Genomic DNA, 13,120 nt, shown 5'->3' on the forward strand with positions numbered 1-13,120 from the left:
TGGACAGAAAGAATAACGGGGGAGGGGTCCCACTGTAGGGGTGCCCCCCTACCCCAGATCACCACGGGCGCTGCACAGTCACAGGTACGCAGTCACGGTCACAGACACTCACAACCCAAGAGAGCACCCCCGCCCCACCCCACCCCTTACCCACCCTTGGCTTCCCCTACCCCAAAAAGCCCTCCCCGCGCCCCGGCCCCACCCCACCCCCATGTTGGGGAACAAAGCAATAAATTACAAGGCCCTTCTCCAGCCCCCTCAGGCTCCTTTCCTTCTCCCTCCTGATAGTAGGGGAGGGACCCGGGCTTTTGGCTCCCCCCTGGCCCTTTCGCTTCATCTATAGGTAGATGTAGGGGGACATCCTAATTTCCACTCCTCATGGTCCCTTTCACGGAAAGGGTTGGGGACCCCCCCACACACACACTCTATGGGCAGCAGGGGTCCTGCCCCTCGCTGCCCTTCCTCCCCCTTCACTGGGCAGTGAGATCAGCATAGAAGGGACGGGGGTCCCAGTATTGGTCCCAAGTCCCAGGGCTAGCCCTTCACGTACTAACCCCTCCCTCTGGCGTGGCGTCGCCCCAGGAGCCAGCCTGGGTTTGGGCTCCCGCCTTTGGGGATTGTTCAGCGCAGGCAGGTAGGACTGGGTCTTTTCCCACCAACAGGGGGCGCGAATGGGCATGTCCAAGCGCCCTGGGGCCTGCGCTGCGCGCGCGCACGCGGCCAGAGCATCCCCTTCTGCAAACACCGCGCGGGTAGACCCAAAGCAATCCGAGTATGGAAACAGTGGAGAAGGGGGTGTGTTGAGCTGTGGGGGTAGGGGGGAAGGGTCTCCATGCCTCGTTGGGGAGAGGAAGGTGCGTTTGTGTCTTCTGGGAGGCGTGGGGAGGGGAGGGGGCTGTGCCCTTGTGGGGGGTAAGGAAGTGCTCCCGTGGTGGGGGTGGGGGGCGGGTTGAAGAGGTGAGTGGGTGCATCTGTCCAATGGTCCACCCGGTGTGGTCGTGCCCGGCTCGCCTGAGGGGGTGGTGGGGATGGGGTGTCTCTCCCGCTGCTGGGCAACTATACCAGCGCTACCGGGGCTTCGACGCGGCCCACGCTAGCGGCGCTGCTCCGGCGCCGGGGGCTGGGCGTGGCGGTCATGCTGGGCGTGGTGGCGGCGCTGGGCGTGGTGGCTGCGCTGCCGCCCTCGCCTGGGCAGCCGTGCTGGAGGAGGATGTCTGCACACAGCTGGCTTCCAGCCTGACGCGCGTAGAACAAGGCCGTGCGGCCCTGCGCGTCGCGGGCCGCCACGTCCGCGCCGTACTAGAGGGCAGAAAGAGCCCGGTGACTGCGCGTCCCCACCCCGTCCGTACCTCCACCTTCTCTACGCTTCCTAAGTCCGTCTCCTGTACAGGTTCCCTTTGGGGGAAATGAGGGTTTCCCGCACCAGGCTTTATTTTTGGGTGCCGATCCAAGCGCTTGAACTCTGTCTGGGCCTGAGCGCTGCCCCTTGAGCTCTTCAGCTCGAAGCAAGCGCTCTACCACTGGAGCCACAGCACCACTTCCGGTTTTCTGGTGCTTAATTGGAGATAAGAGCCTCACGGACTTTCCTGACCCGGCTGGCTTCGAAACTCCTCCTTTACACTCACCCACAACAGCAGTTGCGTGATGACAACGTGGGCGAGCTCCGCAGCCAGGTGAAGTGGGGAACGGAGCTGCGGGTCCTCTACGCTGGTGTCCAGCGGCCCGTGTCGCGCGTGGGCCAGAAGCAGAAGAACAGCGGCCACGTCCTGGGCCTGTACCGCGGCCCACAGTTGGAGGCCCAGCGGCTCCTCCGTGGTGCCCAGCGGCGCCAGGAACAGCAGCTGCTCGTACTTGGCGCGAATCCACGACTCGCGCTCTTCCCTGCAATACCAGGGATCAACAGAAGGAGTTCCAGAAACCTTTAACCAGGATTTCTGCGCCTTTGCCCCAGAGGACCTGCCCGAGGCCAAGGGATTTTCTCCGGGGAGGGGCGGGGGGGAAGGCCCACAGATCTTGAGCACTACCAACCCCAGGCCTTTCTGTTTCCTTTACGCTTACCGCGAAGAGTCCCGCGTGGGCTTGGCACGACCCCGAGTGTCGCTCTCCCAGATGCGGTTGGCCGTGTCGTTGCCAATGGCAGTCAGCACCAGGGTCAGCTCCCGCGGCCAGTCATCCAAATCCAGCGAGCGAACGCGGGACAGGTGTGTGCCCAGGTTCCGGTGGATGCCAGAACACTCGATGCAGATCAGTGCACCCAGGTTCAAGCTGGCCCACGTGGGGTCTGGGGACAGAGTGCAGAGGTAGGCTCCCAATTGGGCAGCATGGAATGACACCCCAGCATTCACTGACTTCAGAGATCCACACTCCCTAGCCCCGGTATTCCCCTTCCCAGGCCCCTCCACTGTGCCACTGCACTCACTGGGGGCCCCACAGTCCACGCAGATGGAGTTTCCCTTGGCGTTCCGGATTGCCTGGATAGCCACAGCTTCACTCTGGCTGTCTGTGCGCAGCTGCAGAGCAATGGGTGGTGATTAGTTAGTATTGACTCTGAGTGGCATCTCTCCCCATCGCTCATCTTCTCCAACACCTTGCTCTCCTCCCAGCCCCCTCTCTCTGCCCCCTCCCCAAACCATTACCTTGACCTTGCTGCTCTCACAACACTGCAAACTGGCTAAGATCTGACTCTCGATGGCTTGGACCCAGGCATCCCGCTCTTCAAAGCTGGCTGCCTCAAAGTGCCATGTCTGACCAGTGCTGGATACAATCAGGAACTCAAAGTTTTCCTCTGGGTAGGGGGATGGACGGGTACCATGAGGAACAAAGTTCAGTCAGGGGCCTTCCCAAACCCTTCCTCCCTGATGTCTGTCCCAGCCCCTGGGAGTGGGGCAGTGGGGAAAAGGGGAAGCAGAGGGCAGGGAAAAGCAGGAAGCCCCAGCGCATGCAGGGAGAGGCAGAGGCACCCCCACCCCCTCTGCACCCAAGCTGAGTGCCCCTCCAGGCTCCCCGCTTGTTACCTGCTTTATAAATATTTCTTAAACTACCAAAGGATTTTAGTTTCCACATTTTGCGCTTGGCTGGTTTCCCGAAGCGAAGGAGATAGAGATAGAATGGAGAGCAGAAGAGAGAAAGAGATACCAAGAAAGAAGGAAAAGACAGGCAAATGGAGAGATGGAGAGAGACAGTAACAGAGAGTGCCAGAGACAAAGCAGGACAGACAGATGGGGAGAGAAAGCAGAACTAAAGTCAGTGGCCCCAGAGCAGAGTGGAGCAGAAGCCAAGAGCCATGAGAGTAGGCAGATCTAGAACCCGAGTCTGAGCACCCAGCAGAGAGCAGGGGCACTGGGGACAGGTGTCATGACCAGTGTCATGGGTCTCTTTAGGGGTAGGGAGAGTCAGGAGCTGGGTGAACATGGGAGAAGGGGACAGAAGCTGGGCCACAGGCTAGGAGGAGAGAAGCCCTGGGGCTCAGGAGAAGTCAGTGGGGCTGGGGAGTGGGGTGAAGTCCTGGGGAAAAATAATGGGATCACTATGGTCAAGGGTTGTTGGGGGAGTTTGGTGATCACTGTAAGTTATTTCAGACAGTGACCAGAGTCCAGGACCTGGTGAGCAGAGGGGACACTTGAGTTCAGGAGCTGAGTCAGGGTTGTAGGGGCTGTGGGGGGTCAAAAGTTAAGCTGAGGGCAGGAACAAGAACTAGAGTCCTTAGAAGAGGGAACAAGAGTGTCATCAAGAACAGGGAATTCTTGGGAAAATGCACTGGCTGGGAACAGGGGAAGGACAGGGGATGGGGGTGTCCACCCATTTCTCCATTAAATTCTGTGCAGTGGTAATGATGGTCAAGCACTGAGCTCAGGCACTTGACCTCCAGCTGCAGGAGCTAGGTCAGAGATATGAGGGTCCAAGATGGAAATGGGACTGCCCACCAGAGCCTCACCTTCAGCCTGTACAGCTGAGCCTTCAGTCTTGGATGGTGTTGTCAATTTTTTCCTCCTCTGCTTCTTCACCATGGGAGAAGGAGGGGGTTCCCGACTCAGGGGGCTCAGGTCTCCAGATGGGGTACAGTCTTAGGAAGGAGGACACAATTGCCTCATTTGTCCCATCTGCAGATTTCCTGATTTCTTCATAACCTATCTCCTCCTTTGAACTAACTTTGGCATTTCAGAGTCTCAGTCCCCAGTTGTGTCTCTCTAGGGGGATCCCCTGGGCAGATAAATGGCTTAGAATCAGACCTCTACTCCAACCCTGGCTCTGCCACTTACTGACCTTGGGCCCTTGAACAAGTCACTTAAGTCTGAGTCTCAACTTCTTCATTCCTAAAATGTGGATAGTGATCTTGACCTAATGAGGTTGTTGTAAGGAACATTTGTTATGTTACTTGATGTTTAAATTATATCTACAGATCTGAGTCTCTGTGTATCTATCTACTTGGTCTTTATATCTTTCCAAGCATTCCAAACACTAATACACTTACACATGAGAAAACTAAAGCACAGAGAGGCCAAGGAACTTGCCCGTGTGGCAGCCAGCATTTGGGCACAGGCAGTTTGGCTCTCTAGAACCTACTTGTGGTAACTGTCTTGATAGACATGATGTGTGAGCCTGGTGCCAGGTGCCCAGCAGACACTCCATGTGTTCACTTATGTATTCATTCCAGCTCCAAGCCTCCACCCTGATTTCACTTTCCACCCACATCCCACTTGGATCTGGAAGACAGTGGATGGAGGGCGGTCCCACTAACCGGTGCTGAGGGCTCGGGCCAAATTCCGGTCTGGCTTCAGCAGATGCTTGGATGTCTGGTCTGGTGGCTGCAGGGAACCGGGGCTGGGACTGGGGCTTGGCATGGGAGTAGTGACTTCTGAAAGAAGGAGAAGATGAACCTCTCTGTCTCTCAGCCCTCTTCCTTATATGGAATTTCTTTATCACCCACCCTCCCACTTATCCATTGCCAACTCCTACTTCCCTTTAGTCCTCCCTTTTCTCCTGGCACTTCCTCCCATTTTGTCATAGGCCCACCCACTTACCAGGGCCTTCACCCATCTGGACAGTGCTCATGTCCTTGACCAGCCCGTTGATGCTGGCTGAGGGGCCAAAAGCAGAGATGGCTCTTGGGGGTCTTTTGCCTGGGACTTTGACTGTCGTTCGTAGCAAGTCCATCTCCTTGCCATGGGTACTATGGATGTAATCCTGGAGGAGGACCAAGTTTGGGTCTTGGGTGATGCTGGAAAGCAGTTAATAGTATGGGAGGGGGGAGATGAGGCCATAGTAGCTGACTGGGCTGGGATGAAATTCTAGGGGATGGGCCCTAAGAGATGGACCATCAGAGTTGGTTTGGCCTTTCCTCCTCCAGAAAGCATTCACAGGCTAAGGTAGGCTAAGGACAGGGCCTTCCTGGGTGCTCTAGACTCTAGGTTCCTGGAAGGTAAATTTACCTTCCCATCACCAGTATGGACAGATGGTGGGCTCTGAACATGCTTGCTAAACCTTAAAGAGCAGGTCTAGAGCTTCCCAGAAAGATATGAATGCTTGTCAGAGGCACAGAGAGGCAGAGCTGAAAGACATACAAGGCTGGCCCTGTGGCCCACTCTCTGCCACTCACGTTAATGCTGGGATGGTAGAGTAGGAAGCCGTTACTGGACAGGGTCACGTATTTCTTCTTCCATTCTTTATTCAAAGAATTGCCACTTCTCTTTAGTAGGAAGCTCTGGAGTACAGAAAGATGTGTATAGGGGGGAAAAGCCAGCTGAGACCAGCCACCCCACCCTTCCTCCAGCCCCAGACCACTTACCTGTTTGATGGGGATGGCTCGACCACTCCCTGTTGTCTCTCCCCGACTGTCCAGGCTCCGCTTCTCTGAGTCACTCCCTCGACGATTCTGGAATGGTTATTGGAATCAGGATGGATAGAAGGATGCACTGATGGAAGGACAGGGAAGACAAATGAAGAAGAGCCCTACAGAAAAGCCCTAGGAATGAGGGATGATGGGCAAGTAACAGAGGACTAGGAGGGTGGAGGTCAGCATATCCAGTACCGCAAAAAGGCTGGTCCTCCGCTTGGCCGCCCTGTGCAAAGATCCTGGAGTGCTCAATCCAGCCACTGCTGCTGCCTCAGCTCGGAGCTCCCGGTGGCCAACATTGGGGGAGGATGGAAGAGAAGAAGAGTAGTCGCTAGTGTGGCCCCCATTACTAGCCTGAGGATATATAGAGGAGTCAGAAGACATCTGCTACCCCTTCCTTCACCAAGCTACAATACTGCCATTTTTTGGGGGGGGGGAGTCCGGTTGTGGGGCCTGAATTCTGGGCCTGGGCGCTGTCCCTCAACTCTTCAGCACAAGGCTAGCGCTCTACCACTTGAGCCACAGCGCCATTTCTGGCTTTGTTCTTTTTGCTTATGTAGTGCTGAGGAATCGAACCCAGGGCCTCAGGCATGCAAGGCAAGCGCTCTACCACTGAGTCACCTTCCCAGCCCTATACAGCCATTTCTTGATCTCACCATTATTCATTGTATTGATAATAAAAATCTTTAACAATATTGTTTAAGTTGCTGGGCGCTGGTGGCTCACACCTGTAATCCTAGCTACTCAGAAGGCTGAGATCTGAGGATCACAGTTCAAAGCCAGCCCGAGCAGAGAAATCCATGAGATTCTTTTCTTCAATAAACCACCAGAAAACTGGAAATGGCACTGTGGCTCAAGTGGTAGAGAGGTTACCTTGAAGAGCTGAAGAGCTCAGAGACAGCGCCCAGGCCCAGAGTTCAAACCCCATGACCAACAAAAAATATAATATATATATAAAATATATTTTAAGTCAACCTCTTGCAGAAGTTGACTTCATGTGTATTATGCCTTACAATCTTCCAGATAACCTAGGGAAGTTAAGTAAGTTGCTTAAGGACACTGCAAATAGTGTCTCAAACCTGATTTCTAGTCCATTGCAGTTTTGTGTATATATACCAGTACTGAGGCTTGAACTCAGGGTGTGGGCACTGCCCCTAAGATTTTTGTGCTCAAGGCTAGCACTTTACCACTTGAGCCACAGCTTCACTTCCAGATTTTTTGCTAGTTAATTGCAGATAAAAGTCTCAAAGACTTTTCCTACCCAGGCTGGCTTCAAACTATGATCCTCAGACCTGTTTCCTGAATAGCTAGGATTACAAGCACCAATCACCAAAGCCCAGCTCCAAAGCATTTCTACTAATGGTATCACTGTCATTTCCCCTTGCCCCTCTCCTCTGCCAACCTCCTTCTGTATGTTCTACCAGTCTTTGTATTCCCAGCCCCCTTTACCCATTGTCTCTCACATCCCCACTCACCTGCCCAGCTACAGGAGTAGAGGCAGCTGAGTGGCTTGGGGAGCTAGGCAGGGACTTGCAGGCAGCCAGGAGTTGCTGCTGTTTGCGCAAAGTCACTACCTTCTGGGACACTGAAGGAAGGGGAAGAGAGAAGGGGCATGAGCAGGGCAGTTCCCCAAGACCATTCTTCCATTCCAAGTTAAGAGAAATCCCCTGAAGATAGAGTAGGCCCCAACTTTCTTGTTCCTGTTGCTTCTGTGCCACCTGCAGCCCCCAGGCCATCTTGTTGCCATACCACCCATTGGGCTTCTGGAGCCCAGAAAGATGAATGACTATTAAGCAAACCTTTCTCCACCTTTCCTCCCTCTCAGAGGCTAATTTTCAGCCACTGGAAAACAGAGAGACCTGAATATCTGGCCTCTAGAATATCCCAGGCCTCTGGCTCCCTGCTTCCCATAGATGCAGAGGATCACCACACTCACCCTCCTGGAAGACCCGATCTACATTGAGCCCATAGGTTGCACACGTCTCATAGTAACTGCAGCGCTTCATGTCTGTGCATAGAGCCCTGGCACGAGCATCACCTACCACCCGAGGAGAGGAAGCGCTGATCCTGTCTGAGGGGACAGCAAAGGGGCAGCATTAAACAAGGGGCCCTTTCCTTACTTTACATGATTCACTTTCCTCTGTGCTCCAGGCTGAGGATGGGTCCACTGGAGGTATATATGTTCCTCTGAGTTCTGGGTCCAACTCACACATCTACCTGAACGGAAGGAGGCTAGGTAAACTCTGTGTGTGTATGTGTGTTGGGGGGGGGAGAGAGTGAGAGAGAGAGAGAGGGGGGAGAGGGGAGAGAAAGAGAGAGAGAGAGAGAGAGAGAGAGAGAGAGAGGGAGGGAGGGAGGGAGGGAGGGAGAGCGCTTCCTGATGGGGTTTGAGCTTCCTGACAATGGCTGAGTCTCAAAAATGACATCACCCTGCCAATTGGTCATGAATAAGGAGCTACCTGGCATGTGACCTGGTGGGGGGGGGGAGTTAAATATCTATCGTTAACAGGTGGACTGCTCCCTCTACAGTAAGAAAACAGGATGCAAGCAACAAGTGGAGGTGCACACCTGCAGCATCAACATCAGACAGAAAGTCCTGCCAGCTGGACACAGGTGGGCATTGGAAAAGCTCTTCCTGACTTGGTCTGGTAGAGTCTGTAAGCTTCAATCATTATTTTGAGAACTAAGAGGTTTTCTCCAACATTTTTTTGTGTTTTCTCTTGGTTTTTAGACACAGTTCTTTAAAAAGGTGTCAGACTGACCTAGCAATACCTAGTTATAGCATGAGGAAAATGGGAAAGATTTTCTTCCCCCCTTTTTTTTGTGCTGGTCCTGGAGCTTTTTTGTGCTGTCCCTGAGCTTTTTCACTTAAGACTGGTGTTCTACTAGTTGAGCCACAACTCCACTTCTGGATTTTTGGAGATTAATTGGAGATAACAGTCTCATGACTTTCCTTCCTTGGCTAGATTTGAACCTCAATTCTCACCTCCTGAGTAGCCACTGGTAACTGGCAGGAAAAGCGATCCACACTAGGACTTGAAATTATTGTGTCCCACGGCAGTGGTGTCAGGAAATGTATAAGAACTCAGGTAGATGACATCTCAGAAGAGGCACAGAAATAGTTACTGTGACTGTCTTTTCCTCTCTGGGGGACTTTTTCTCTGTTTATACCTTTTGAAGCTTGTGTTTATTTTCACGACTCTCTCTTCCTTGGAAATCAGATTCCCTTTAGAGAGTTATGGAATCTAGGTATTCATTTCCACACTTTACCCAGTTCTCACCCAGATTGGGCAGTACCCTGGTAGCATCCTAAGGCCTCCCCTAAAATTGGTTGCTTCCTTACCTTGTGTCCCCACCAATGCCAGGGCCAGGCCTCCTCTCCCTTCTCCCCGGAGAGCGCTCAGCTGCCCATGGAGACGGCTCACAGCCTGGAAACTGTTCTCATCCTCCAGGCTGAAGACAAAGATCACAGCATCTGCCCAGCCTGAGAACTTGTGGGAATGAAAGGGAAAATGGAGGGTCAGAGAGATCCATTCCTGGATGCTATCCAGAGGGAGACATGGGAATCCAGGGAGCTCTCCTTTGTCCAATGCTGAGCCCAGCCAGCCAGCCTACCCACCCCACCACTTCCACTCCTCACCTTGGCATCAGGTGCCCCTGCTTCCTCTCGGATCAGCACCAGATGAGTCTGTCCATCCACCAACATCTCTTTCTTGTACTGCTCACCTATTGAGAAGAATTAAAAGCTTTTAAGAGATCCAAAGCTTTAAGAGATCCAAAGTTCATCAAACCTTTCCACACTTTCTATATTTTAGATATTATCATCCCATCCTTCCCCTTAGTCTTTACATTTGCTCAGGCATTGATTTTACTCCTGGATCTTTGGCCCTCATCCCTAGGTAATGTGCTCATGAGAACTTACTCTCAGTCTTCTCCAGCACCTGGTATGAACCAGTTAGGAATCGATGAATGAGTGATGACTTCCCACTCCTGGCATCACCCAGCACACCCTAAGGAGGAAGGTGGGGAACAGAGAGAGTGGGAATTAAGAGGGGGCAAGATGCTTGAGTCTGCACACACTTGAAAACCCACAGGGAATGGTGGTGTCAAATCACCCAAGGATGTGCTCTAAGGCCCACAGACAGCTAGAAGAGATAGCTGGGATGAACAGAGCATAGTGCAATAATAGGTGATCCCAAGCTTGAAGTGGATCACAGGCTGAACAATGTTAGTAATTCAGTACAGCTTTTTGGGTTGTTTAGGAACCCTATGAGGCGTGTGTATGGTTGTGTGTACACATTAGCTGTCACCAGCCTAGGCAGTGATTGATCGGAAAGTTTTACCCAATAGAACCTGAAGGGCTAAAAGGACAGATGACAGAAAGGAGAAGCCTGGAACTGGAAGAGGACCGTGGGGGATGGGGAGAGGGGGGAGGAAAAGGAAGAGAAGAGAAGAGAAATTAAGAGAAGATAAGGGGGGGGGAGGAAAGGAAGGAGGGAGAGAGAGATGCGAAGGAAACAGGTAAGAGTGTGGTGGGTGAGGTCAGCCTTCCCATGCAGGCCAGGGCCTGGGTTACCTACCAGGCGCAGTTCAGGAATGGAACGGCTCAAAGTCCATTCCTGGCTATTGACCACAGCCTCTGTAAAGAGAGGGGAAGTAAGAGGAGAGGCTCAGGTCTACCAGGACTCCTGACTCCCACCACAGCCTCTCCTTGTGGCTCCCTTAACTCCCGAACCCTTGCCTGGCTGGTGAGGCGTTGTGGAACAGATAGGTCTAATAGTGGTCCCCAGTCCTCCCATCCCAGCCAGCTCTCCCCACAGCTGTTGCCACCACTCAGTGGTTGCTTAGCAACAGAGCTAGGAAGACAAAAATACTTCATTTGGCATCTCTTTTAAAGCATATCCCGAAACGTAGGTCCCTGCCCCAGACCAAGAGACCTGTAGCTAGCTCTCCCGGGACCCCACCCCAAAGAGAATAGAGGAGCTTCTCCCAGTTAAAGACAGATTCCCCCACCCCACCCCCGACAAATCGCAGCAGGAAGTGCTGAGACATGGAAGAGAGTGGTTGTTTCGTGGTCTCCATTTCACAGGCGAGATCCTCAGGTGAGGGCTTTCCCTCCCGGCTCTTCAAGGTCAACGGGCACTGCGGCCTTGACCCTCTCCCCGCATATAAGGGATAGAGCTTAGATTTTCCTGTGCCTGGGTCTCCCACAGCCTCCCCACAAACACCCTCCAATAGAACTGCAGGGAAGGGAAGAGAAGGGAAGGGCTCCATCCCCTGGCCGTGAGAAGCCACAGGCCTGGGAGGAGGCTTCTCCGGCCCGCCCGCCCGCCCGGGTCCGGCCCGCCCGCCCGCCCGGGTCCGGCCCCCGCGCCTGACACTGGCCGGACGTTCCCGGGGCGCCGCAGCTGCGGCGGGAACTCTGGGATCCGGAGCCATCTGCTCCCACCCGGTTCAGAAGCCAAACCCCGGGGGCCGCCCCCGCTTCCAGACCCGCCTCCCCTCCGGGGAGTGTGAGCCTGAACCGACTGTCTCCGCTTCATCTCTCCCCGAAAATACAAAGGCACCCCTTGGTGTGTGGGTGGGGGGGGGGACACCATCCCACTACCTTCCCCATACTGCCTCCCAAGTCTCCCAGGGTAAGAATGGTCTTTGCAGCAGTTCCGCCCCCACCCCACCCCCCTGACTCACTCCAGGGTCAGCCCCGGGCGGGTTTCGAAGCCGCTGTCGTGGGGCGGGGGTGGGTAGTGGGGGAAGCCAGGCTTCCTATCAGCATCCCCCCCCTCCCTCAGTGCACAGTTCAATTTTCCGCACGTTCCAGCCCCCGCGCGCTCGCAGACCGCCCCATCCACCTTCACCGCTCAGAACACAACCAGCAAGCCTGCACGCCACCCCGGAGAGGACCTGTTCCAGGCGAGCAACTGCCTGCAAGGTCATTGTCACACTGCCTGCTGGTGGGGAAACTGAGGCTTCCACGCGTCTCCCTCCCCCTTCCTCCAGTGTCCCTGTACACCACGCAAAGCGGTGTTTTTCTGCTTCCAGAGTCTAGCTGAGGCTACAAGTAGGATCTGGGGTTTCTCTGGGAGTAATATAATATATATATATATATATATATATATAATATGCAACATATTATATATAAGTATATATATATATGTATATGTATTCTTACAAGCTTTGACCAAGGACGTTATTTTCCCAGAAAGCTCTCTGAATCCCTCTGAAATCGAGTCACCCATCTCTCATGTCGCTCAGTGTAGCTACTCACCGCGACTCCTTACCCCAGACCTCGCTAGGGGAGTGAACCCAAGGGCTAGTCCGCCCACCCAAGAGAAAAGCTTCCCTGGTTTCCGGCACGTCGCTCCCCGACCCCCAGACTGATCATTCCAGATACCCTCACCCTCCCGCTCGGACCCTGACCCTACTCACTAGGGGAGGCTCGGAGCTCCGCGCCCAGGAGCTCCCTGGACCCGCTGCCAGAAGACAAGCCTGGGGGTCCGGGAAGGGGCCCGGAGCCGGGAGGCCCCCCTGTGCTCTTAGTGAAGATACCGCTGATAAACTTGAGCATCTTGCGGTCACGAGTGGATGCTCGGCCCCCCTCCCGGCCCCTTTTCAGCCCCGGAGCTGGAGGCTCCAGGGTGATAGGAGGTGCAGGCCCGGGGGGCTGCGCGGAGGTGGTGGGGATGGTGGAGGCAGGCGCCAGGGCTGCTGGAATGGTCAGCGGAGGAGGCGAGCCGGCAGGTGGTCCCGGGTGCAAGTCACTGTTGTCCAAGGTCTTGCTCTTGCCTTTCCTCGGGGACAGCTTTCCTCGGGCTCCAGCCCCAGCCCCGACCCCACCAGAGGTCGGGGCCGCAGCGCCTCCTCCTCCTCCTCCTCCGGCGGCGGCGGCCACGGCAGAAGCTCCAGTCCCAGCGCTGCTCTTTGACCCCTTGACCCTGGGCTTGCCCTCGCTCTCGGGCCATGACAGGCGGCTCCCCGCGCCCTTGCTGGCGCCGGCTTTGGCTCCACTAGTGGTCACGGTCTTGCAGGGCTTGGGAGCCGGCGGGGGAGGCGCCACCTTGAGCCGCCGGCTGCCCGTGCCTGGGTGAGGGGAGGACGAGCCGGGGACGCCGCCGCTCGGCCGGCCTTCGGGCTCCGGGCCCCCCCAGCTCGGGCTGCTGAGTAAAGGGCGCCGGGAGGAAGGGGGGCCGCCCCCGGGCTTGGTGTCGGGGCTCAGCCCCCCGGGGAGCGGGGGTCCCGGAGGGGCGGCCCAGAGGGAAAGGCGGCGGCCGGGAGCCGGGGAGACCG

General features: G+C 55.2%; 1 protein-coding gene across 1 annotated transcript in view; it reads right to left on the reverse strand.

Moving 5' to 3' along the window:
- Positions 1–775: 775 nt before the first annotated feature.
- Agap2 (ArfGAP with GTPase domain, ankyrin repeat and PH domain 2) overlaps positions 776–13,120 on the reverse strand; it is a 16,886-nt gene continuing 4,541 nt past the window's right edge. Inside the window, exons 2-18 of the mRNA XM_013022992.1 lie at positions 10,414–10,472; positions 9,756–9,843; positions 9,474–9,559; positions 9,177–9,324; positions 7,770–7,904; positions 7,309–7,418; positions 6,029–6,187; positions 5,786–5,872; positions 5,597–5,701; positions 5,022–5,184; positions 4,739–4,855; positions 3,935–4,063; positions 2,637–2,785; positions 2,420–2,510; positions 2,059–2,281; positions 1,626–1,881; positions 776–1,299 (exon numbers count right to left, since the gene is read on the reverse strand). Of these exons, the coding sequence (XP_012878446.1) occupies positions 1,057–1,299; positions 1,626–1,881; positions 2,059–2,281; positions 2,420–2,510; positions 2,637–2,785; positions 3,935–4,063; positions 4,739–4,855; positions 5,022–5,184; positions 5,597–5,701; positions 5,786–5,872; positions 6,029–6,187; positions 7,309–7,418; positions 7,770–7,904; positions 9,177–9,324; positions 9,474–9,559; positions 9,756–9,843; positions 10,414–10,472 (2,348 nt within the window). The 3' untranslated portion in view covers positions 776–1,056. The remainder of the gene's footprint in view (positions 1,300–1,625; positions 1,882–2,058; positions 2,282–2,419; positions 2,511–2,636; positions 2,786–3,934; positions 4,064–4,738; positions 4,856–5,021; positions 5,185–5,596; positions 5,702–5,785; positions 5,873–6,028; positions 6,188–7,308; positions 7,419–7,769; positions 7,905–9,176; positions 9,325–9,473; positions 9,560–9,755; positions 9,844–10,413; positions 10,473–13,120) is intronic.

This window comes from Dipodomys ordii, unplaced genomic scaffold, assembly GCF_000151885.1.
Source record: "Dipodomys ordii isolate 6190 unplaced genomic scaffold, Dord_2.0 Scaffold3, whole genome shotgun sequence".
Lineage (NCBI taxonomy): Eukaryota > Metazoa > Chordata > Mammalia > Rodentia > Heteromyidae > Dipodomys > Dipodomys ordii.